The sequence below is a fragment of the Conger conger genome, chromosome 18 (genome assembly GCF_963514075.1).
Source record: "Conger conger chromosome 18, fConCon1.1, whole genome shotgun sequence".
NCBI classification, from domain to species: Eukaryota; Metazoa; Chordata; class Actinopteri; order Anguilliformes; family Congridae; genus Conger; species Conger conger.
The window spans coordinates 7,200,352-7,226,266 of record NC_083777.1 but is presented as its reverse complement, the minus strand read 5'-3'; the positions used below and the strand labels follow the sequence as shown (position 1 = coordinate 7,226,266).

The 25,915-nt window shown below is 44.6% G+C and overlaps 2 protein-coding genes across 2 annotated transcripts in view; one reads left to right on the top strand and one right to left on the bottom strand.

The window, feature by feature from the left end:
• Positions 1–18,166, top strand: part of map3k21 (mitogen-activated protein kinase kinase kinase 21) — a 29,308-nt gene extending 11,142 nt beyond the window's left edge. Inside the window, exons 2-11 of the mRNA XM_061228090.1 lie at positions 5,161–5,341; positions 6,654–6,802; positions 7,568–7,743; positions 8,268–8,508; positions 8,712–8,834; positions 9,240–9,338; positions 10,540–10,690; positions 11,000–11,094; positions 12,121–12,762; positions 13,456–18,166. Coding sequence (XP_061084074.1) covers positions 5,161–5,341; positions 6,654–6,802; positions 7,568–7,743; positions 8,268–8,508; positions 8,712–8,834; positions 9,240–9,338; positions 10,540–10,690; positions 11,000–11,094; positions 12,121–12,762; positions 13,456–13,814 — 2,216 coding nt within the window. The 3' untranslated portion in view covers positions 13,815–18,166. The remainder of the gene's footprint in view (positions 1–5,160; positions 5,342–6,653; positions 6,803–7,567; positions 7,744–8,267; positions 8,509–8,711; positions 8,835–9,239; positions 9,339–10,539; positions 10,691–10,999; positions 11,095–12,120; positions 12,763–13,455) is intronic.
• A 59-nt stretch (positions 18,167–18,225) lies between these two features.
• LOC133118254 (interleukin-22 receptor subunit alpha-2-like) lies at positions 18,226–22,504 on the bottom strand. The gene is made up of 6 exons (XM_061228091.1): positions 22,423–22,504; positions 22,207–22,345; positions 20,217–20,395; positions 19,652–19,821; positions 18,987–19,157; positions 18,226–18,422 (listed from the first exon to the last, which is right to left on the bottom strand). The coding sequence occupies exons 1-5, from the start codon at positions 22,481–22,483 to the stop codon at positions 19,008–19,010; spliced, it is 699 nt and encodes a 232-aa protein (XP_061084075.1). The 5' UTR covers positions 22,484–22,504; the 3' UTR covers positions 18,226–18,422; positions 18,987–19,007.
• Between the last annotated feature and the right edge of the window lie 3,411 nt (positions 22,505–25,915).

Sequence of the window (25,915 nt, the reverse complement as noted above, 5' to 3'; positions counted from 1 at the left end):
GCACCGTCATGCGTGTGCAGACCATGACTAGCGTAGCGTCTCCTTCACAAAACCTCCTGTAAACCAGCAGCATGAATACCGTTGAAGAAAAAGAAAGCTTTAGCCTCTTAGTGAGCATGCAGCCACATAAGCAGAGGGTTTTAAATTACAGCTGTAAGACCGGAGGTCTGCGTTCCACTTCCCCAGCTGGTGTGATCTTAGCATTAAGCACATGCAGTAAAACTGTGCAACTGTGGAATAGCACAGATTTTTATAAAGTGTTGAGAAAGATCAGAAAAAAGGAATTAAAATAAGTAGGCTTATATTTGGTGTGGGTACAATCGCCATCACAGCATATATAGTATTTGGTCAATTTCAAATTGCAAATATCAAAGTTATTTTATTATATTTATCATTACTTTATTATAATGTTTTATTTTGTAAATATGTTTTCTATAGGTTATGGTAGTGACACTACACTACTACCTCAGTGCCTGGTACATGTAATACTGATCATTTTCAGGATGGATTATGTAGCCACACAATGCAGAAGTCAAATGGACTGAGCAACCACACCAAACATACGGAATAGGCTAATACCATATCAGATAATGATGTTTAGCCCTGAGAAACCAACTCCTTTTCAATATAGCTGGACAATTTGAGTGCAGTTAGGGACTTCAACTTTGAAACAAATAGTAGATTGACAAATGCACCAAAATAAAAATAGGTGTAGTCATTCAGTTAAAAACAATATATGATGCAATTTGTTGTTGCTAATTAATACACAATATTACATACATGTATGGGTATATAACATAGTTCTTATCCAGAGTGAATTACAATAAAGGAGATAAAAAGTGTATTGACCTATGTTACAGGAGCAGCAACGCTAGACCTGGCAAACAACATTTCCGGACTAATTTATGGAACATCATTAAAATGCTAATGAAGGCTAAATATGCTAATCTCCAAGAAGCAAAATACAAATCCTGAATACAGATTTCATTAGGAGTATTATGTAGGTGTGTGTATGCCTTTACCTGTACATGTGTTCATTTTCTTTCAGTTCCCTGATGTAATGTTAACCTACTGCAGATGACTTAAATGCTACAAAGTCTCCTTTGAACTACAAGAAAAAATGAGAACTGATTTATAGAAAATATAACGTTTCCCACCCATACGGTGTTTATACTCTATATGCAGGTTCTGAAATGCTGTGCAATTTTGATATGAATCTTTGGTGCTAGTCAAATATTTTAACTTTACTGCTTGCTAGAGGCCTCTGGGATTTTAAGCATTCGTACCAAAACTGTTTAATGTGGAGAGGCTCTTCAGTTACCCACAGTGCTGCAGAGACCATATTTTTAAAATCGGCCCCGATAAGCTTTTTGAGAATCAGTACAAATAGTTTTTAGGTTTATGTGAATTTTTGCCAGAGCCAGTTGCAGTTGGAAATTATGCATTCATTTGGACACTTGGTTTTGAGGATATTGCATCACAAATGAAAAATTAGAATGGAAAAGCACATGCCATATTAGGACTAACTATCTTGTCTTAAAAAATAAAATGAATGGAAAAAAATAAATGCCTATTTCAGCACTTCCACCAATCTCTGTTCTGTACGGCTTCTCAATGGTCGTATTCTTTAAAATGATGGCAAAAGTATTGGGGCAGTGACTCACTTCGTATAGGTTTGGCACAATGAAAATGAGCACACCGTAGGATTCAGTCTGAGGGTATTTACATCCATATCGGGTAATCCATGTACGGTTTACAGCCCTTTTATAGACAGAGTTTTTAGGGCAGTGAAAGTAATGGGACAAATTAACAATCTGAAATAGCCTTCATATTTAGTACTTGGTTGCAAATGCTTTGCCTGCAGTCTGTAACCCACAGACCTCGCCATGTGCTGGGTGTCTCCTCTGGTGATTCTGTGCCAGGTCTGTACTGCAGCCATATCCAGATCCTGTTCCTAGGGTGTTTTGCATTCAGTTTTCTTTTCAGCTAGTGAAACACACGTTCTGTCGGCAGTCAGTGACATTCCACTTTTTAGCCCTGAAAAACTTCTTTAGCAATGCGTTTGGGGTCATTGTCCTCCTACAAGGTGAGCACCTTCCCATTAGTGGCTTTTGGTTGGGGTTGAGCACATAAGATGCTTCTCTACACTTGAGAATTCATCCTGCTGCGGCCATCAGCAGTCACATCTACGAAGACAAGTTCCAGAGGCAGCCATTCGGGCCCAAGCCACTACCTCTAACATGTTTCACAGATAAGGGGTGCTTTGGATCATAAGCAGTTCCTTTTTTCTCCACTCTCGATCTCTTCTGATATTTCTGGTATAAGTTAACACTAGTCTTATGTGCATAAGCCTAACTGTGTTCCAAAAACTCAACTTTGTAATGTACTATTGTAGCTAGTTAAAGTTTTGTAACTCTAACCTGGCTGTTCTGTTCTTGAAGCTTCTTCTCTCTTTATGGCCATCTTTGACACATGTATGCTTACATTTAAAAAAAGAAACTTCTGCATTTAACTGTATATCCTTGACCCCTGACCCATGACCCCTGAAAAGGTGATTAAGCTGAACTCCTGTGAAATGCTGGGGTACTTAGAACTCACTAAGCACAAAGAGATGGGGGGGAAGTCCTGCTCTGTCTAAGGGTGAGGAGGTGCACTGCCCATCGTTCATAGGAGCGATGCTTAAGCAGGCTGCCACAGCACCGAGCATTAAGTGGGACAGAATCTAAAATGACATTCCTGCATACGGGCCAAAATTCTTCAGCCTGAGAATGTGTGAGCACCATTAGGGCACAGTAGGGAAGCCGCAGGCTGCCCTGGAGCCTGAGAACAGGGTAGCTGCTCCTCAGCTCCATGCGCTTATGTTATCAAGGTTTAAGGGTCAGATTCATTTTAAAATCCATTCTTCGATGAGATGAATTGGGCCTCAGGTTAGTCAGCACACATTTCTATGAAGAACGGGGTGAATCGAGAAAACAAACACATAAAAAAATATATATATATATATATATATATATATATATATATATACACATATCCACACCCTGAAGGAAAGGGGGGTTCCAGTTGACAAGGAAATGGTGGCAGAGGTAGAAAGGAAGTATTTTTTTACAGAGAGATATCAAACCAAGAAACATCTTGCCAGGTCATGTAGTGGAGGCATAGACTGTCGCGGTGTTGAAGTTCAGGCTTCATGCAGCTCTTATACTCTTGTCAGGAGCTAAATTCCGGGACAGGCTGTGAATGGCCTGTTCTCTTTTACATTAATGGCATTTTCCAGAGCGACGTACAGTTGATTAGATTAAGCAGGAGACAATCCTCCCCTGGAGCAATGCAGGGATAAGGGCCTTGCTCAAGGGCCCAACGGCTGTGTGGATCTTATTGTGGATTGTGGATCTTACTGCGGCTCTTATTGTGGCTACACCGGGGATCGAACCACCGACCTTGCGGGTCCCAGTCATGTACCTTAACCACTACACTTCATTCTGTATGTTCTTGTTTTTATGACTGATCCTTCTGGTCGATTAAGTGTCTGCTGTGCAGTAAGTTTACTACTCTCACATAATGCAGAGAGAAATATTCTCTTTGGCAGGCACCAAAATATCATTTGTGAGCATCAAAAGGAGAAAAGGGAAGAGCAATGATTAAAACTATAGTTAGAATATGATTTATTTAGCAGCACTGATGATCAGAGAAAAGCAAAGAGGAACACAACAGCAAGACGGCACCCTCCTGGGCTCTGTTGGCGGGAGTCAGGACTATCATGTGATCGTTGTTATGAACGATGCCTGCATTTCGCTATTTTAATCATTATCATTAGGAGACGTCTCCTATTGTTTTGAGTGCGAGAGCGCGACAGCTTGTTTGTGCTGAAACAGTTTTGTCAGATCGGACACGGACAGTTGAACAGCGGAGCATTTTTTCTCGAAGACAGTTTGGTGATAGTTATGATTTAAATTAGCATATCTTGCTGATTTGGAGTAGAAAGGCATTATTAATATCCCAGAAGGCTGAGAGGTTCAAATATAAAACCCAAAATGTGTTTCTGTGGAAATGACTCATAATTATGCCATACTTTATCCAAAATATCCAAAAAGCTGGATGGCTTTTTTAGTCAGTGGGATGATAGCAGACAAGTGCTGGGAGCTATCTTGCATATTCGTTTCTCAACTTATATCAGTATTCAGTATGACTCGATATTTTCTTATGCTAAAAAAATTATAGCAGACCAGGAGGGTTGGGGGTGGGTAAATGAACAATGGCCCAATGATTTTCTACACATTTGTCAGCTACCCGTATACAGCCCTGTGCCAGATAACAGAAGAGCCTCTCTGAATCTCTGCCTTTTTATGGCCAAGGTCATCATAAAAAAAAGTGTATTCATGCTCATTTCCAAAGTCCAGTCCTCCAGTGAAAGCTGGATATTTTGTAATATTTATAATGCACGCCCTTTGAGTTCTTGTTACCATCCTCCCACTGGCAGTAACTGCTTCAGTGGCTGGCTGAGATGGCAGTGGTCAAGGTCTTTGCCATGTTATCTTCTGTGTGTTTAGGAGTAGATGATTATTAAATGTCAACATTCAGGGGCATGGGAAAGTCAAAAGCACTCTTGTTCAATGAAATATGCGTCCGTTGTTTAAATTAGCAGATTATGGACTATCCACCATCTCTAGTGGCACTCTTGTAGGGATTAAGGACCTGTATTAAATATGTTGAAATAGAAATGACCTAAATTAGAGCCTCACTACTTTACAGAGTAAATCTGTGAGGCTTACTCATGCCTTTGCATGTTCAATAATAAAAACTGATAATGAGTTTTTACTCAATTTTTGGCATATTAAGTTGAAGACAGAATACACAGAGCAGGGTAATCATGTTCACAACTGCATGTTGAATAAATAGCTAAATATCCAACACATTGCCACAATTAACAATGTCCGACACATTTCCACAATTAACAATGTCCAACGCATTTACAATAAAATTAACTCCTTTTCCCTCACAAACCGCATTGAGTCCCACCTCTCTTGCAGGTTTCATGGTCTAGAAGCACCTAATTTAGCTCGTCACTATTAATCATAATACTATCATAATAGCAGAGTACATGTCTCGACTACACGTTCTGCAGCAATCAGACGCTGAAGCGCTGTCTTTGTTTTGCAGTTTTATTACTTGAAACGATTGAGAACGATGACATCGGCAAGAAGACGCTGAAGATCACGGACTTCGGGCTGGCCAGAGAGTGGCACAAGACCACTAAAATGAGCGCGGCGGGAACATACTCGTGGATGGCTCCTGAGGTCATCAAGTCCTCTCTGTTCTCCAAAGGAAGTGACGTATGGAGGTAAAACATGCTAACCATTCTCCCTGGCACAATAAACAGACACAGACAAACACACACACAGTAAAACACACGTTTACAAAAGCAGCTGTGTTCTGTCTGAAACCGTTGACTTGCTGGCTGTACATTATCCCGTCCTTAATGTAACATGGCTTTCCAGACATTAATGTTCAACAGCTAGCTAGCTTGCGACATTTTATTTACTAGCTAGCACAAAACACCAGTAGGTAGGAAGCAAATTAGCTTGCTAGATAAAAGTGTACTACAGCTAGCTACTGTTTGGATGTAACAAATACATCACAAGCTAGCTGTAGAACACATTAGAGGTCAGCCTCCTGACCCAAGCCCAACGGGGCCTGAAGGTATGCTGTGATCTGGCCGGGTATCAGGCCTGTTTTTAGCTCTGTAACATTCAGTCGGATCGGGTACGGGCCTTCTGCCAACCTGGAAGTTTACAAATCGTGACATTGCAGCACAGCTGTTAGCAATGATGACCGCCATGGCACAAACCTTCCAGTTTCTGTGGTGTACCATTATGCTCTACTAGCAAATTAGAACAGCCGTATTTGACTGCACAGGAGTGAGAAAATTAATATTACAATTTTTAATGTGAGGAAAAGCAGTCCTGAAGCTAGGTTGCTTGCCTGCTCTGATCATTACGACCAACCATCCTCATTGGAATTCTGACTGCTCTAGCCTGCAACAGTGTTTCATAACCATCATGTCTGCACTGTGAGTTGGGATAGTGTGCGTGACTGAAAGTGTGTGTTTTGGCATGAGTGCATGAGAACAGTTTTGTGTGTCTGTTTTGTGAGTGTTTGACAGTGTGTTTCAGAGTGTATAATTGAAAGTTTGTGTGTTTGTGTATGTATATGGTTCAGAGTGTGTGACTGAAAGTGTGTGTGTGTGTGTATATGTGGTTGAGAGTGTGTGACTGAAAGTGTGTGTGTGTGTATATGTATATGGTTCAAAGTGTGTATGAGTGTCTGTGTGTGTGTGTCTGTGTGTGTGTGTGTGTGTGTGTATGTATGTCTGTGTGTCTGTGTGTGTGGTTGAGAGTGTGTGACTGGAAGTGTGTATGAGTGTCTGTGTTTGTCTGTGTGTGTGAGTGTGTGTGCGTGGCTGTGTGTGTGTGTATGTGTGTATGTGTGTATGTGTGTATGTGTGTATGTGTGTATGTGTGTATGTGTGTGTATGTGTGTGTATATGTGTGTATGTGTGTGTATGTGTGTGAGTGTGTGAGTGTGTGAGTGTGTGAGTGTGTGAGTGTGTGTGTGGTTGAGAGCGTGTGACTGAAGGTGTGTGTCTCTCTCAGCTATGGGGTGCTGCTGTGGGAGCTGCTGACGGGGGAGGTCCCGTACAGAGGGATTGACGGCCTGGCGGTCGCGTACGGAGTGGCAGTCAACAAGTTAACCCTTCCCATCCCGTCCACCTGCCCCGAACCCTTCGCCAAGCTCATGGAAGGTACACCAGCCCCCTGCTCTCATCGGTCAATGGAACAGTATAACCAAACACATATCCAGTCAATCAGCACCTCTCTAACCCAACGCACATATCCAGCCAATCAGCACCTCTCTTACCCAACACACATATCCAGCCAACCAACACCTCTCTTACCCAACACACGTATCCAGCCAATCAGCACCTCTCTTAACCAAACACACCAATAAGCACCTCTTACCCAGTGCACATATCCAGCCAATTAGCACCTCTCTAACCCAACACACATATACAGCCAACCAACACCTATCTTACCCAACACACATATCCAGCCAATCAGCACCTCTCTTACCCAACACACATATCCAGCCAATCAGCACCTCTCTTAACCAAACACACATATCCATCCAATAAGCACCTCTTACCCAGTGCACATATCCAGCCAATCAGCACCTCTCTTACGCAACGCACATATACAGCCAACCAGCGCTTCTCTAACCCAATCGCATATCCAGTGAACCAACACCTTTTCTTGCCAAAGCACAGGTCCAGCTAAGCAACACCAACACATTGCAGCATAAACAAAAAATATATTTTTTTTATGCTAGATGAGTGAAAGTATGATATGTTCGTATGATACTCTTAGGTAAAAATGTCATGGTCTCACAGTATTACAGTATTGTGTAAAATGTGTCATTAGAAAAATTATTCGAAAAATCACCGGCTTATTTTGCGAAATTGTGGATTCTGTTTGACAAAGAAGAGACTTGATTGAGAATGTGTCCCCAGAATGTTGGGAACAGGACCCCCACATCCGGCCCCCCTTCGCTGCCATCCTGGAGCAGCTGACTGCTATCGAGGAGGCGGTGATGGCCACCATGCCCCGGGAGTCCTTCCACTCCATGCAGGAGGACTGGAGAGTGGAGATACAGGAGATGTTCGATGAGCTACGGACGAAGGAGAAGGTGAGCTGCTCATCTCACCGCTTACTGGTGAATGCGCTGATTAAAAACACTGCATCTCACCGCTTACTGGTGAATGCGCTGATTTAAAAACACCGCATCTCACCGCTTACTGGTGAGTGCGCTGATTAAAAACATCGCATCTCACCGCTTACTGGTGAATGCGCTGATTAAAAACACCTCATCTCACCGCTTACTGGTGAATGCGCTGATTAAAAACACCGCATCTCACCGCTTACTGGTGAATGCGCTGATTAAAAGCACCACATCTCACCACTTACTGGTGAGTGCGGTGATTAAAAACACCGCATCTCACCGCTTACTGGTGAATGCACTGATTAAAAGCACCACATCTCACCACTTACTGGTGAGTGCGGTGATTAAAAACACCTCATCTCACCGCTTACTGGTGAGTGCGGTGATTAAAAACACCGCACCTCACCGCTTACTGGTGAACACACCGATTATAAAAACCCCGGGAGTGGGCTGAGACGCCTCGCGGACGCTGACGCCGGAGGTCCCCGCAGGAGCTGCGTTCGCGGGAGGAGGAGCTGACGCGCGCCGCCCTGCAGCAGAAGTCTCAGGAGGAGCTGCTGAAGAGGCGCGAGCAGCAGCTGGCTGAGCGCGAGATCAACGTGCTGGAGCGGGAGCTCAACATCCTCATCTTCCAGCTCAACAAGGACAAGCCCAACGTCAAGAAGAGAAAGGGCAAGTTCAAACGCAGCCGACTCAAGCTGAAGGACGGGAACCGCATCAGCCTGCCGTCGGGTGAGGGACCGCCGCAAACCTGTCCGGGTATAAGGGTGGACACTTACGTGCTCACGCCTTTAAACACCCTAAAACAGTTATAACTCATGATACGCATCGGCAGTCTGTTGTGGTGCTGCTAACACAGGAACACTACACCTGCACTGGTTCTGTTTGAAATGCTCAGTGGTTTTTAAGAGCGTTGTGCCTCTTGTCTCCCTCAGATTTCCAGCACAAGATCACAGTCCAGGCCTCCCCCACCATGGACAAGAGGAGGAGCTTCAACAGCAGCAGCTCCAGCCCCCCTAGCAGTCCCACACTCATCCCCCGCCTCAGAGCAATACAGCGTAAGTGTTTCTATCACAGAGCAGTAGATCCCCCACCTCAGAGCAATACAGTGTAAGTGCCTCTATTACAGAGCAGTAGACCCCCCATCTCCGAGCTATACAGCATGTTTTTATTACAGAGCAGTAGAGCCCCTGCCTCAGAGCAATACAGCATAAGTGTTTCTATTGCAGAGCAGTAGACCCCCCACCTCAGAGCTATACAGCGTAAGTGTTTCTATTACAGAGCAGTATCAACCAAACAATATCCCTTTAGCAAAGGCATTATGTCACTGCACAAAGTAGAGCACAAACCTAGCACAAAATGACAGGTGAACAGCTACTGAAAAATATGAGCCCTGTGTCACCTCCACGTAGGGCCCCGCCCTGCCCCCTCTAACGGGCCGTAATAATGTTCTTTCCCCTTAGTGAGCTCCTTCAGCAGCCAAAGGGGCAGTATGTTTGTGTACCACCAGGATGTGGATATCACCAGCGAGTGCCTGCCTCCCACTGGCTTTCAGAAGAAAGGCAAGCAACTGAGGCATTGTGGGAAATTACCATACTGTTTCCTGTTTGTGAGGGCTGATTCTGCACCCAACCAACGGGGTCCTAATCCAACACCGCCACTGTTCTTCACGGCCCTAACCCAACACTGTCACCATCCTGCAGGGTCCTAACCCAACCAAACCTGGGTTCAAATAGTATTTGTTTTGGATTTTAATAATTTTCTGCAACCGAAGCTTGCCTAGTTTATTGGAAGAAATTAAAAGTGCAAACCCCCGCCCATCTGCTCTTCTTTGCTGACTCAATTGTACCAGGCAAGATCAAAGAAAAGTATTTGAATCCAAAACCAATACTATTTGAACCCAGGTCTGAGCCCAGGTCTGAGCCCAGGTCTGAGCCCAGGTCTGAGCCCAGGTCTGAGCCCAGGTCTGAGCCCAGGTCTGAGCCCAGGTCTGAGCCCAGGTCTGAGCCCAGGTCTGAGCCCAGGTCTGAACCCAACTCTGCCACTGCTCTGCTTTCACAACCCCAACTGCACGCAGTGCGTGTTCATTTTCTGCTCACACACTCATCACTGGAGGATTAAACCCTCACTCTGGATTTCTTAAAATGAATAATTTAATATCAATTAATCAGATGGTACTGTTCATTTCTCTCTCCAAAGCTTCTCTGGGTGTCTAAGACCTTGACTTTCTCTCTGGTAGATGGTTGGTACTTTGGCTACTAGGAGAGACTAGTAGGAGAGACTACCATTTCAGATTATTAGGAATGTGTGACATTCATTTTATTTTAGCCGGGAAAAATAGTCTCTATTCTGGCATGTGTTCCAATCACGTACGAAGTGTGCGACTATTACTACTGGCTCAGCCAATAATAGTCGTGTTTATCACACCTCTTCCCAGAGAGATAGCAGAAGCTTTCAGCACTGGCTGTTGGCTCCATAAAGGGCCAATAAGGGAATAAATCTTCACTTTCTTACAGCAGATCGAGAGAAACCCAAGGTGCGCTGTAGGTAAACACCGATTAGCGTTACTCTTGAACTTTGAGATCTGCTCACCTCTCGCAGTTATCTGTGTTTGTTTCCCGTCCGCGTTTACGACTAAGAACGGGCAGGCCGGATTCCGATTGGCCGACGGAGCACTAATACCTTTAATCTGGGTTTGAATTAACGCGGTGCGGACCGGGTCCGGAGGGGGTTCCAGATTAACGCGCTCTCCTCCCGTCGCAGTGACCCTGGACGAGAGCAACAGGACCTGGGGCCGCAGCACCATTTACAAGCCCGAGGAGTTCGAAGACGTCCGGAAAGGGTTTAAGAAGAAGGTGCGCACGTGGGGGCCCAGCTCGGTTCAGACGAAGGACCGGCCCACGGGCGCAGAGAGGTGCAGTGCTCTCGTGTTTCGCCGCTGCCTGAACAGCCTTCCTCTGCAGAAAGCTGCCCTCATTTTCAACGGCATTTTTAAGCCATTCGTGATTTGTGTTATTTATTTTCTGTCGCCCTCTGGTGGTGAAATCATCATTTTTGGAGCAAGAAATGTGCTCTTAAGTGCAGAGAAGTGCCTTCCTGTTTTTGTCTTTCTGGATACATGTTGGAAAGAATGAAATTATCTCGATGATCAGCTTTTCCTGAGTTCAGAGCATGCGGGTGGTTGTTGTTATTAAATGTTTTTGTCCGTCTGTCTGTCTGGCAGAGTCCGGCCTCTGTCTGATGGCAGCAACCCCTGGTCCACCAGCTTGATGAAGACGCAGAAGTCTGTGCCGCTGGCAGCCTTATTCGTGGAGCAGGGTGAGTCCACCTCACTCACTATTTAAACTATAATAATAATTATAATAATTATAATAATAAATATAGCCACAAGTGGTAATTAACAGGGTCAAAGCAGTACAAACTGTTAAGATGAATGGTACAAACATTTTCAGTTGCTGTCCCCAAATTGTACATGTTATTTACATGGCTTAGAGGTTAACACACTGTACATATAGGATTCACGATGATCAGTCATTGCTAAGTCTGGCACATGCACAGTGAAAGCTGATTGGCTGATTGTGGCCATATTTTTTCCAATATGATTTTATCATTGTATATCCAGTTGGGGGCTGACAGAAAGACATAGCATGCAAAGTTTTGGTTTAATTGGTAAAGGGTCATTGAGGAGTTTAAAAAAAAATATTCCTCTTACAGTGCCACCTATTGGTGAAAGAACACGACAATTAGCATGCTGACCCAGATGCAACTATTGAATATGTTTGCCAAGATTTGTGATGATTGTACAAAACATTAAAAAGTTACAGCTGTTTTAGTAAAAATGGCTATGCCCATGACAATTGATTGACATGTCGTGGACAGAAGGTATGATAACGTATTCCTGGGTTACATGTGGCATACTCAAGGGGTTGAAGAGTTTAGGCATTTAAATGTGTTTGCTACTTGTAGTGCCACCTATAGGCACGGAGATTTGTCCACAGAATCATGGACTACATAGGTGTACAGAGTTTGGTGAGGATCAGACATTATAGTTACCGCTGTTTTAGAAAAAATGTCACACCCACATCAATTGATTGTCCTGGACAAACAGTAAAATAAAATAAATTATAACTTTGTGTCAAATTCGGTGAATATTAGATGAAATTTGTAGAAAACATTGCTTTAATAATTGAAAATTGTGAATATACAGTATGTTTTGTTCGGCATGAGCCAAGGAATCTGGGGTAAAGTAGTCTGTTCAGCGCATGCCTGGGGTTCTTGGCCTACGCAGGCGGCAGGAGATGGTCAGGGATTGGTTTGAATGTTTCACCCGATGTTTCGCTCCAGGGATGAATCCAGAAGAACCGTGTGCTGGTGAAGGTCTGGACGGCAACAAACCAAAGCAGCTGAAGTTCCCCAGTCAGGTGTACATCGATCTACCTCTGTGGAAGGACGAGCCGGGCGAGGGCGGGGCGGCCGTGGAGAGCCAGGAGGAGCCCGCCACCTCGGCCAGCTCGGCCAGCACCACGCCCCAGGTCACTCCCACCAACAGCCTGAAGCGGGCGGGGCGGCGGCGCACTGACGCGGCGCTGTACGGCTGCGCCTCGCTGCTGGCCCTGGTGGCGCTGGGCGGGGACCTGCGGGAGGCGGGCGGGGAGGAGCCCGAGCCGCGGGAGGAGAGGAGGAGGCGCGAGGGCCTGTTCCAGCGCGCCACGCGGTTCCGCCGCAGCTCCAGCCCGCCCGCCGGCCGCGCCCGCCGGGACGACGCCCCGCCCGCCCTGACCGCGCCCTCCGCCTCCACGCGCTGCCTCCTGCTGCCCGACGCCGAGGGCCCGGAGACCGGCCCCCTGAAGGAGGGGCCCCCCTCCAACTGGCCGGCCCCCAAAGCCCCCGCCAAGCCCGACCCCCTGCCCCCGCCCCCCGCCTCCGACCACAGCAGCAGCACCTGGCTGCGCCGCAGGAAGACCACGCCCTCCTCCACGCACATCAGTGAGTGACACTCTGTCCCCTCAATGCACACTACTGCTGCCCTGTGGTACAGATCCACTATCCCTCAATCCACACTACTGCTGCTCTGTGGTACAGATCCACTATCCCTCAATCCACACTACTGCTGCCCTGTGGTACAGATCCACTATCCCACAGTGCCACACTGCTGCTCTGATACAGATCCACTATCCCTCAATCCACACTACTGCTGCCCTGTGGTACAGATCCACTATCCCACAGTGCCACACTGCTGCTCTGATACAGATCCACTATCCCACAGTGCCACACTGGGGGGCTGGAGCCTATCCCAGCATACATTGGGCGAAAGGCAGGATTCCACCTGGACAGGTCGCCAGTCCATCGCAGGGCACACACACCATTCACTCACACACTCACACAGTCACACAGTCACACAGTCACACAGTCATACAGTCATACACTCACACCTATGGGCAATTTAGACTCTCCAATCAGCCTAACCTGCATGTCTTTGGACTGTGGGAGGAAACCGGAGTACCTGGAGGAAACCCACACAAACACGGGGAAAACATGCAAACTCCGCACAGAGAGGCCCCGGCCGACGGGGATTCGAACTCAGGACCTCCTTGCTGTGAGGCGGCAGAGCTACCCCACTGCACCATCCGTGCCGCCTGGATACACCTTAATGCTTCTCACTTCTCTTTTTACCCCCAGGTAATGGCACCAACGCCCACGCGGCCCCCACACTGCCCCCCGCCCCGGCCCCCGAGGCCGCTGTCCCGGAGAGGAAGAGGCCCGAGGCAGACAGCGCCCCCGACAGGCCGCGGCCCCTGTCCCTCAGAGGGAAGCCCCACTCCTGGGGCCTCCTGAGGGGCCGCAACAAGAGCTACTCCCTGGGCCACTACTCCGGGGAGAAGAGCGCCCGCAGCCTGAACATCCTGCTGTCGGCCGAGGCCGGGGCCGGCTGCTCCCTGCTGGACGTGGACTCGGAGGGGCAGAAACGGGACTGCACCGTGCCGCTGTGCCGCATCCAGAGCTCCCCCGGCCGGCCCTCGCTGTACGAGCTGTCCTGAAACCCCCCTGCTGCGCTCCTGCCGACCGCCGTTTTATTTATGTACATCTCTGCTGGTTTATTTAACGTGAGGGGACTCTTGACCACTGCCAATAGCTTGGGAATCAACACATCCTGAATTAGTTTTGATTATGCAGAAACACCCTGGTTTGGTTTTCTTTTGCCTTCGCAACAGATTTTCGCTTCCAAGTTATGTCATCACACAAAGACTTCTCTGAAGGGCACTGAATGGAAATGTAATGTCCTGTATTTGTTTCTTGTTTTTTTCCTACGTTGAAATTGTGAAAGTGCTTTGGCGCTATTGTGACCGTATCAGACGGCCTTCGTGCAGTGTTAGCAGATACCAGTGTTTGATAAATGCCAGGACAAGCTACAGCCAAGACGATATCACATGTCTCAGACTGACTTCCTCCAGGAAGCTTCACTGGAGCTCAAGTGACAGATTAGTGTAGGGTAATTCACCGGGGACTGTAAAACTGGAGTGCCCCTACCAGCTGCTATTTATGGTAGAGTGAGCTTGAATGTGTATATTATGCTTAAAAAACAGGTTGACCTGTAAATTCTGCCGAACAAACAGTACATTCTTGTTAAATAGACGTGACAGAAAGTTTCTAAAAGGTTTAGGATTGTAGGACGTCTAAGGGGTAACCGATGCAGACTACCTGTCTGAATGTTTGGGCGAGTTTACCCGAAAATAGCTTTTTTCGTATTTTTCTTTAACCCGTTATTTCTGTTTGTGAACAAAACTTTTCTGGATATTGTATCAGAAATGTTCTGGTTTAAAGAACAAAGACCATGACTGCAGGCCAGCAAAGATACGAGGATTTGTTCTGCGTTTACCTTCTCTGCGAGATCAGAGTCCGACTCACGGCATTGGCTTGCAGGTATCCTGCACGTATTAAGCTATTTACTTTTTACATATTGTTCAATTTTACAGTGATCCATTTCCCCCCTCTGCCCCAATTTCCCCAACTGCAATAATTTTATCTTGAATAATTCCTTTGTCTTCAAAATAACATTTGCTGTGGTATTCATACTTACGATAAGGATGAAGGACAACATATTATAAAAAGAATCATGGGTAGTATTCTGTTTTAACGGTACTTATTGTGAGACTCACTGTACCCACTTTCAGTCTTAAAGTTCAACACTCCAAGACAAGTGTCTTCTAATGCTGGGTGCCATGTTCACTTGTCATTTTAATATTAAATGAAATTAAATATATGCTGCAGCATCTTAAACAAAGCTTGTCTTTGTAAAGATTGTCCGTTTAGTGTTGGGTGGTACTGAAAAAAGTGTCTGGTCAGTAACTTGTGCCTCAGTTCTACAAACTGTGATGCCCAGCCTGTGGAATTCACCGGAATAAAACCACAGTGTTCTTTCACTTGAATCGATGAGGGCATTGAAGTAAAAGCAATAATCCACTTGTCCAATTTACACTTTTAACGACAATGAAATTGTGTTGATTTGCTACACTTTTAATGACAATGAAACCAGTATCCTTATGGATTCCTTCATATCCCTCTTGCTGTTATTAAGCAGTCTCATTTCTCAAATTTGTACTTCAACCAAATGTTTAGCGCATGCTAAAGCATTCCAAATGAATGGAGAGAAGGCGTGTTACTGAAAGTGTTGGGGAAACGTCTCCCGACACAGACACATTATAAAGACTATGCAAAATGTGGTTTCTTGTCCATCATTAACCATCATTAAACTGTTTGGCCGCCAGTTTTTCTGCTGAATTACTGAAACGATATGACTATTCACAGTTCAAAACGTGCCTAAACACTCACCTTGACAAAAAAAAAAGTCCATGCAGATCTGACCGATTTTAACCATTTTTACCAACAAATATAACCTTGCGTTGTGGCCAGTTTTGAAAGTATTTGTTTATAATTATCTCTGAAGAGCTTTTTATTAAAACACAATCTCAGGTAGATATTTTGGCGGGGAGCTTGTTTCTTGCTGTCTAACGGTGACAGGTCATTTGCCAGAACATATCAATATGAGTAATGTACCTGCTCCAATTCTGTATTTGTTTGTCTTTTGTACAAAGCTTTCTCCAGCCTGAATGACCACTGTTCAAATCATGTTAGGAGTACTGTAAAAAATTTTATGAGCACTTTCTGTAAAAAAAAAAAAAGAAAAAAAAAAGAACTAAATATGAAATACTGAGACTGAAGTCTCACCTGTAACTCGCACCCGTAACTCTCCCCGGAGGCTGTGGGTCAGAACCACAGCCATGGTACGATTCTGGGTGTGCTGCAGTGAGTCTGCTGCTGGAAACACACCCGCCGTTTAAAGTGGGCCTTGCTCTCAGTTAGCAAGCCTTCCCTCACCAGTCTTTGTACTTTAGCTGTTTAGCAGCACTGCCGTTTCATCTGTTTTCTTGTACTACAGCTCTGACGGAAACTGTCTCAGCTTTTTAGTGAAATTCCAAATCGTGCATTTTTTTTATATTACAGGACCACTTGGTACAAAACTTTGCATTGACATGCAGCATAAAGAATAAAACTGCGTCAGAAATATCGACACGGCATGTGGTTTACATGTTCTGTATGTGTGGACTTCCGGAATATGGATTTTTTTAGTATGCTTCTTATTTCTACCCAAATGAAGGTACTCCAGTGTAATTTCATATTGCAAATAATTTAATGTTATGTTTTTTTTTTTTCGTTTTTTTTTGTGTGGTTTGTTTTGTTTTTTTGTGGGATTGACAGGAGTATTCTGTGATCACAATATTCCCTGTGAGAATAACTCAATTTATGTATGGATTCATTGGCATTTTTCCTGAATATCTTGTGATTCAGTTTGAATGTTGTGTGTGGACATTCAATCATAAAGGGGCACAAGGGGTCCTTTCTAGACTGATCAGTCAGATGTGAATATTGTTATTTTATACCACTGATAAAGGTAGAAGACTTTGTGTGGGGTGTCAATTTGGGGTGCAGTCTCCACTTCTAAAGACGAGTCAAAGCAAACAAACACAACTGTACACCTTCAGAATGCCCCAGAGCTGGGATTTAGTTTAAATTTTATCCTGTTTAATAAGGGTTCATTTTGTACTCAAAAAAGGTAGCCTGTGCCGGAGGCAAAATGGACATGGGTGTGGCAAACATCATTTACTGTGTGTGTGTGCGTGTGCGTGTGTGCGCGTGCCTGTCTGTCTGTCTGTCTGTGTGTGTGTGTGTGTGTGTGTGTGTGTGCGCACGTGTGTGCCTGCCTGTCTGTTTGTGTGTGTGTGTGTGTGTGTGTGTGCGTGCGTGTGTGTGTGTGAGCGTGCACATGTGTGGGCGCATACTCATGTGTGTGTGTCTGTGTGTGGGCGCATGCGTATGTTTGTGTGTGTGTGGGTGCACATGCATGCGTATGTGTTTGTTTGCATGAGAAAGCCGTTCCTGTGTCCTTGTTTGTTCTCTCCAAAATAAGGACAGATGAACAATAATCTGTCCTCTCTTCTGTAATGACCAGGGACCAAACAAGCCTGTCTGCTGTGTCAATAATATCCTCACCAAAGCTTCTGTTACCTGTATGTCACGAGGGACACAAATACATTTTAAAAAATATTTTCTTTTAAAAAAGGTTGTTTTATGATGTAAATGTCAAATTGACAGATGTATTTTTTAAACACGTATTGCTGCATAGTGTCTGTACTGTTTGTGACTTTTTTCTCTTTTTTTTTTTGCTTCCTTGGATGGGAAATATTCCAGCTTTGTTATTTATGACAGCTAGCACAGATAATTTGTTTTGTATTGTTTTGTTACAAAAATGACTGTTTGAGTTACCACTATGTCTGTCCATTCAGCATTATCAGTGTTAAAATGATCCATCTGTCCAATGTAAATAACCTCTCAAACCACGTATGTGAAGGAAAAGCTTGATCACTGTATGATGCTGAAAACGTTCCGTAACAACACTGGATACCACAAACAACTGGCCCCAAATGACCTTGTTTAGAAGCGTTTAGGGGTCAGAGCCTTGGCAAAGCTCTGTTCCTGAACCGTTGAACAGTACGGTTTGGTTTACAGAGCCAGACGCTGAAACCCTGTTACAGGACCCAAGTTTATTTTACAGAAAGCAATACTGCACTTGTATTCATCTGTCACAGTAGAGTAAACTGGAAAGTAGAATCAAAACGACCACACTTATGTCCACAGAATACACACCGCAAGCCGTTTAACTATGAATGATGTCAGATGTGTTGTAACTGAAGTAATTGCTCAAAATTAATAGCATTTTGAGTGTTCTTTTCTGTTCTGTGCTTCTTTTGGTTTTGTTACCATATGTAAAGCAACTTCAATAAAAATGATCCAAGATGCATCATTTGTGTGGAATAAAAACCATTGGAGCTGATCTTATGTTACGTAATTTGTGTTTGTAATCTGAACATTAAGACTCACATATGGCACCAATTACATGGCAACAGCATTTAATTCGGCGAGCGCAAATAATCCACATAACAGCAAATTATCCGCATAATTACTGAGGTCTCAAGTGTTTCCCTCCTGCAGAAGTTAAGATGTCTCTGCATAAATACTTCCTGATCATTGTCATGTTGATGTGAAGTGTTCTGCACGTTGGTGAAATTCGGAAGCAGCTCTTCCTCTTCCTGAGGGAGGGGGAAGTGAGTAAAATGTCAGAGGCCTAATCTACAAACCTATCAACTATTAGTTTACTAAGGTCATTTTAGTCTGAGGGGCCAGGGACATAACGCTCTACAGGAAATGAAAGGGTAACACTCTGAAATGATGTAGAAGGATGGCCCACACTAGCGCATTGTTATGATTGAGAACCGTTTTCACAGTACAAAATGGTGCTGTCTGGTAAAAGCAGCCCCAGAGAAAGCTTGTGCAGAGACTAGACCTAGGCCTAGTTTCCCTGGCTGTGTGTCAGGTAATCCGTACCTATACGTAGCTATGCTAGGTATGTACGTATGCTAGCTAATATGTATCTATGCTAGGTATGTACCTATGCTAGGTAATGCATACCTACGCTAGGTATGTGCCTATGCTAGTTAATGTGTAGCTATGCTAGGTATGTGCCTAAGCTAGTAAATGTGTAGCTATGCTAGGTATGTACCTATGCTAGGTAATGCATACCTATGCTAGGTATGTGCCTATGCTAGGTAATGTGTAGCTATGCTAGGTATGTACCTATGCTAGGTAAGGCGTACCTGCGCAGGTAATGGATGCTCTCACTGTGTGGTAGCGCACACTGCCTTGCTCTTCACGCTCCGTCGGTCCTGCGGCAGGATGTGGCTTTCAGCCTGGAGGCAGTAGGTGGTTCTGGGTCTCAAATCCGTGATGAGGACCTTCCTAGTACAGCTCCTCAGGTCATGCTGTTCCTACTCTACCGCGAGAGAGGGGAAAGAGAGAACCATCTTAACTGGCAATATTCAGAAAAACAACTAATCACTAAGTAGAAAACAGTAATTTAATTTATCCAAGCCCCACGGGAAAGATACCGTTTGGCCAAAATGTAAGGCATTTGTGAGCCTTATTTTTTGCACTTTGCTGCCGTTTCTAGACTAGGCTACAGAACCTGGTGGAAAGCAAATTTGTTTCATCGATCAGTTTGGGTAAACAGGATACTACTCTACATGTAAACAACCTTCAACTACAAAACATACAAAAAACAAGGTTAATATAAATACACACATAGACAAGAGACAGGACATATGGCACTTTACACAATCACAGAATATACATTTCATAATATAACAACAAAAATCTATTCTTTTTTTTTGGTTCCAGGGCTGGAAACAACCGACCTTCCAGGTCCCAGTCAAGTACCTTAGCCACAAGGCTATCACGTAATGGTGTACTTAGCAGAACTTGCCTGCACAATGCCGTCGTGGGTCAGGTATACTCTGTACTGCAGTCTCTGCAGCTTCCTTACAGCTACCCGGCTGCCATTTCGTCTCCTGTAGGGGGAGATCGGCGGCCGAAGTCGAACCACAATGCCTTGCTCCGTCACATGCATCTTCACCTCGGGTGGGCTGACGGAAGCTACCGGAAACCAAAGCGGAAAGCGTCCGTGACGCGTGAGAATGCTAGCGATGAAATAACTGAACATGGGCTAATCTAGCAGGACCCAGGGCCAGCTTTGACTTCAGCTCCAGTTACAACCAGAACCCCAATTTCCCGCTGTGGGATGTCTGTCGTGGGACGATTGTTAAAACAGAAACATTGTTAAATCAGCGAGGCCCTAAACTTGCATTATTGAATATAAACTCTCTGGCCTGGGAATGCAGTTAGCCAGGACTATTCATCATCGAACTTACAGTATGTCTCTGCTACCGTGTAAGTCACTGTGGATGAGACTGAATGCTACATGAATTTAATGTAATTGAGTGGCTCAGTTGGGAAACACCATTACTGTCGACGCCCGGTCCGGAACTTACTCTCCCAGTGTGGGTTGAACCTGGGGCTGAGGGTCCATGTGGACCGGGCCCTGTGGAGAACCGCCCGGACCCTGGCGTAGTACCACTCCCTGGGGTCTGATGTCTCCTGGCTCAGGTCGCAGCGAGGTTGGCTGATACCCTGACACTGAGTGGCCTTGGTCCAGTGCTTTTGCCCATAGCTGGGACAAGAGAGGGGAGTCGGGTGTAACTGCACTGATATCACAACTAAAGTGAGCATTTAAGATTACAGCACACATTATTACCATGCATGTGCAGCCACCTGCTTCAGACTTGAGCCAATGAGAGCACATCACTCAGACAGACTGGGCATGTCCCAAAAATTAAAGTGTAGGGGGAGAAGATGAGTCTATTCCCCGATTTCTCAAAACCCAAAATTGAGTCAGTTTTTAAAAAGAAATAAAGAAATGGCAGGATTTAGAATTCATTGGAACAAATCAGAAATTTGTTACAATTTAGATGCTGTGGGTAAAATATTATAATTTAATGAAGTGAAAGAAAAGCTCAATGCAGCTAATTATTTAGAAATAATTCAAATAATACAGTACAATCTGTTGACAGTCGTGTGCATTTTAGACATAAGTTAAATTAATGAGTTCCTTTGAAACTATGCTGGGAGGAATCATTTAGCATCTAGAATATCCAAATATTTCAGGGGGAAATGGAGTAAGGACCTGAATATGAATATGAACATGAAATACATAGTTAAAGTACAATGTTAAAAGATAAGGAAACTTTCCTCTGAGACTTGTACAGAGGCCAAAACACAGTCTCAATTCAACAAAATAAATAGGATTTTCACAACACTGCTGAAGCTTAAAAACCCTACTAAATTCTCAACTTTCGCAATTTTCAACCAAAAAATCAACCAGACGTGAGGAGGGTGGCCACTCCAATTTTGCTCAAATGTTCTTCATATCTTCAATAAAGAATATGCAAAAAAATGTATCTTATTGGATATTTCGAGGTACCGGCTCCTAAAAAAGGTGGCCGTCCTGCCGTTTGCCTTTTCTTTTTCAATCTTTGATTGCTTACATTACACTACATTACACTACACTACATTACACTACATTACACTACACGACACTACACTACACTACATTACACTACATTACACTACACTACATGACACTACACTACACTACACTACACTACACTACACTACATTACATTACATTACACTACACTACATTACATTACACTACATTACACAACATTACACTACATTACACTACATTTCATTACACTACATTACATTACACTACACTACATTACATTACACTACACTACACTACACTACATTACATTACACTACATTACACTACATTACATTACACTACATTACACTACATTACATTACACTCCACTACATTACATTACATTACATTACACTACACTACACTACACTACATTACATAAGTGCGCTGAAAGACCCTAGACCCATAACCAGGGATAAGTGCGCTGAAAGACCCTAGACCCATAACCAGGGATAAGTGCGCTGAAAGACCCTGGACCCATAACCAGGGATAAGTGCGCTGAAAGACCCTAGACCCATAACCAGGGATAAGTGCGCTGAAAGACCCTGGCCCAATAACCAGCACCACTTGGTGTATGACTTCCAAACCTGTAGGACAAGCAGATATTTTGGGTAAAAACAAACAAGTCAAATAGATCATTTATTCATAATCCAATGCCAAAGATGGGTCCAGCCAGAAAAATACCAAAAATAGTCCCATATTCAATTCGTTGGTAAAATTTCTGAACATTCTGAAATCTTTGTGCGCTTCAAAAGGTATATGTTTGGTCTGGCCAGAAAAATGACCAAAAACAAGTAGATGGTCAGATATAAAGTTCCAAAAAAAAGAGTACACGTTATGTTTTTCCCCGCTTAAATCTACAGATATCCAAAATCAACACAAACCCCAATTTCCACTTTTAATGCCCAGACCTGATTCAGTCTGCAGATACTCACATTTTGTACTGAACAAAGTATTGTGGGTTCCCGAGAGACAGACCACGGTGCTCCCAGCGCAGAATGTTCCGGTAGTCTAATGAGTGAAAGTGCACTTCCTGTGGTGCAATGTCCTCCCGCAAGTCTGCACTACCTGGAACTGAACAAAAATCTTCACAATTACACAATTTAAACCGCTGATTTCTCAAATGTCAGTACACAGAGATTCATGCTTACCTTTCAGGCTCCAGGTAAAGGTGATGTTACACAACAGCAGAAGTGTGGCAGGGGTGGCCATCTCAGCAGCGATACTGATGGAAAACAGAACATCGAGACCTGCCCATTGTTGACCTGCCCTTTTATTCACAAAAAACGGAAGTTGTTAAGTAGGCAAAATTATGTCGTGAGCTTAAAAAAAAAGCATGCAAAAAGAACAAAATAAGCTGTTCCTCAGAAGACCACAAGGACTCTTCCTAGAGTTGGCCGTCCGGCCAAACTGAGTAGCCAGGCCTTGGTCAGGGAGGTGACCAAGAACCCAATGGTCACTCTAACAGAGCTTCAGAAGTCCTCTGTAGAGATGGGAGAACCTGCCGGAAGGACGACCATGTCAGCAGCTCCATCAATCAGGCCTTTATGGTAGAGCGGCTAGACAGAAACTCAAAGGCATACAACAGCCTTCTAGTCTTTTGAGACAAAAATTTAACTCTTTGAGCAGAACTCCAAGCACTATGTCTGGCGAACACCAGGCACTTCTCATCTCCTGGCTAATACCATCCCTACGGTGAAGCATGGTTGGCATTTATATAGCGCCTTCATCCAAAGTGCTGTACAATTGATGCTTCTCATTCACCCATTCATACACACACTCACACACCAACGGCGATTGGCTGCCATGCAAGGCGCCGACCAGCTCGTCAGGAGCATTTGGGGGTTAGGTGTCTTGCTCAGGGACACTTCAACACAGCCCGGGCGGGGGATCGAACCGGCAACCCTCTGACTGCCAGACGACTGCTCTTACGGCCTGAGCCATGTCGCCTGGCGGTGGCAGCATGCTATGGGGGTGCTTTTCAGTGGCAGGGACAGGGAGACTGGACAGAATTGAGGGATAAGAGTAATGCAGCCAAATACAGAGAGGGCCTTGAAGAGAACCTGCTCCAGGGTGCACATGGCAACGATTCACCTTTCAGCACGACAACGACCCGAAGCAGCCAAGACAACGCTGGAGCTGCTGTGGGACAAGTGGATGACTGTTCTCTAGTGGCCCAGCCAAACCCAAGACTTAAACCCCATCGGACATCCGCGGAGAGACCTGAAGAGGACGGAGCGCGCGAGGATCTGCCGAGAAGAAGGGGATAAACTGCCGGAATCCAGCCCACAACTATGAGAAATCCAGCATTAATCTCCAGGAAGTCTTTATTTGGGCGTTCACACACACAGGAACTGGTTCACTGATGAGCAGATTAAAAACCGGGCGAGCGATGCGCCCTGGGGCTCCTTCACTGACTGACGCTTGATTGCAGTTCCTCCTCTCCTCTTAAGGCAGTGGAATAAACAAACCGGAAGATTTAAATGTCAGAGGTCTGAGTTTCCACACCACCTGGACAAGGCATGAAAAGGCATTATTCATCTGATCCTGGGACACAGAGGCTGACCTTTCCTCCGGTTCCGCAGTCTTTGTCCACTGTTCACAGTCTCACTTCCTTTTGGTAAGTGTGTGACACACAGGTGAGGGTACAGCATTGCTGTCTGCTCAGCATCAGCCAAACTTAAACACTTCACCTTTACAGTGTTATAATGTATATAACATATAAACATATAGGACATTTTTTACTCTGAATAAAATTAAATAGTAAATGGTTGGAATTTATATGGCGCCTTTATCCAAAGCGCTGTACAATTGATGCTTCTCATTCACCCATTCATACACTCACACACCAATAGAGATTGGCTGCCATGCAAGGCACCAACCAGCTCATCAGGAGCAGTTGGGAGTTAGGTGTCTTGCTCAGGGACACTCCAACACACTCAGGGAAGGAATTGAACCAGCAACTCTCCGACTGCCAGACCACAGGTCTTATGAAAGCCAAGATATGATTCCACAAAATGAAAGCCTAAAACGGCCAAAAATCTACCCTTACATAGATAACATTGTTTTATGTTAAATTGGCTGTAGCAATTTCCTATCATATCTATCTGATATCCTTCAGAATGATGCCACTTCCTGTTGAATAACTTATCAAAATAATACATTTATATACATTTTTTCCAGATTATCCAGGATGACATTGGAATATTTTCATATGCTGATAGAAAGACCCATATAATTATGCCCAAGGGAGAGACGCAAGTTATTTTATTTTTGCATTCACCGTTTTTGTGCGGACAGTTTTATGTATGACATTTTCATCAATTTGAGGTGTAATCATTCCTCAAATATCTAATTCTCTCAACAGATTTTCTAATATTTTAACTCATGAAGGATAGTATTGTGTTTTCATGGTTATTTCTATATCATAAATGTGTTTTGGACATCAAAATAATTCAGCATGTCATTGACCCATAAGTCACCCCAGCCTATTATATCCACCTGCACCTTATGTTCCTTGTCACATCATGTTATAGTCTTATATTACTATAATTATTATTATTAGAAATATTATTATTGAATGGGGGCTCTGGAGGTACGTTCAGAGCAGTTGTCTGGCAGTCGGAGGGTTGTCGGATCGATCCTCCGCCCTGGGTGTGTCAAAGTGTCCCTGAGATACTTCACCCCCAATTGTTCCTGACAAGCTGATTGGCACCTTGCCTGGCAGCCCATCACTGTTGATGTGAGTGAGTGAGTGAGTGAGTGAGTGTGTGAGTGTGTGAGTGTGTGAGTGAGTGTGTGAGTGAGCAGGTGAGTGTGTCAGTGAGTGTGTGTCTGAGTGAGAGTGAGAGACTGAGTGAGTGAGTGAGAGTGACTGAGTGTGACAGAGAGAGAGAGAGAGAGAGAGAGAATGGGTTAACGAGAGGCATCCACTGTAAAGCACATTGGATAAAGGCCCTATATAAATGCAGCCCATTTACCGTTAGTACAAGGTCAGGAGGCTGCTTCGACAGCATGACACTGAGAAGATTCACATTTGGCTGTCATAGTTACCCGGATGCCATTCCTTGCTCCGTTGCCCAGGTTACCCAGGTGCCATTCCGTGATGCTCAACAGCATCCGCGGCGACGTCACACAGACGGGGGCCTGCTCCGCGGCCGGAGCGCAGGTGAGCGCAGGCTGTACCGCGGAAAACCCGCTGCGTGCCGCGCTCAACTTCCCGCACTGACACGGCACACGCTTTTAGAGAAGCCCAGTTGTCCCCATGCCACTCATTCATTTAAGTGTCACTTTCGTGTTTGTGCTCCGCTGATGCAACGCGGAACTACCCACTTCCCCTTCCGTTCCCCAGCTCAGAACCACTGGCATGCAAAGTGTGAGTGAATGCCCATGGACCATGTTAGACCGACTCATTTTGCACTCGCTCACAGGGAACAAATGCAAAAAAAAAAAAAAAAAAAAAAATTACTTTTGGATACAATTTCATATCATGTGTGAAAGAAAAATGCACTTTTTAATATTTCACAGGTGAGCACCGTCTGATGAAACTGATCCCAGTAAAAACGACGATAGCTACGCTTGAGTTAACTTTCATATTTACTTGCAAAGAAATTACAGAAAGTGAGAAAGGTTACCGGCTTTCTG

What these genes read in the sequence shown, in the direction of transcription:
- LOC133118254 (XM_061228091.1), bottom strand. Translation starts at nt 22,483, where the DNA reads ATGGCCACCCCTGCCACACTTCTGCTGTTGTGTAACATCACCTTTACC. An exon ending in TACTTTGTTCAGTACAAAAT is followed by an intron (nt 20,396 to 22,206) that starts GTGAGTATCTGC and finishes CTCTTGTCCCAG; the next exon opens with CTATGGGCAAAAGCACTGGA. An exon ending in GTTCAACCCACACTGGGAGA is followed by an intron (nt 19,822 to 20,216) that starts GTAAGTTCCGGA and finishes GGTTTCCGGTAG; the next exon opens with CTTCCGTCAGCCCACCCGAG.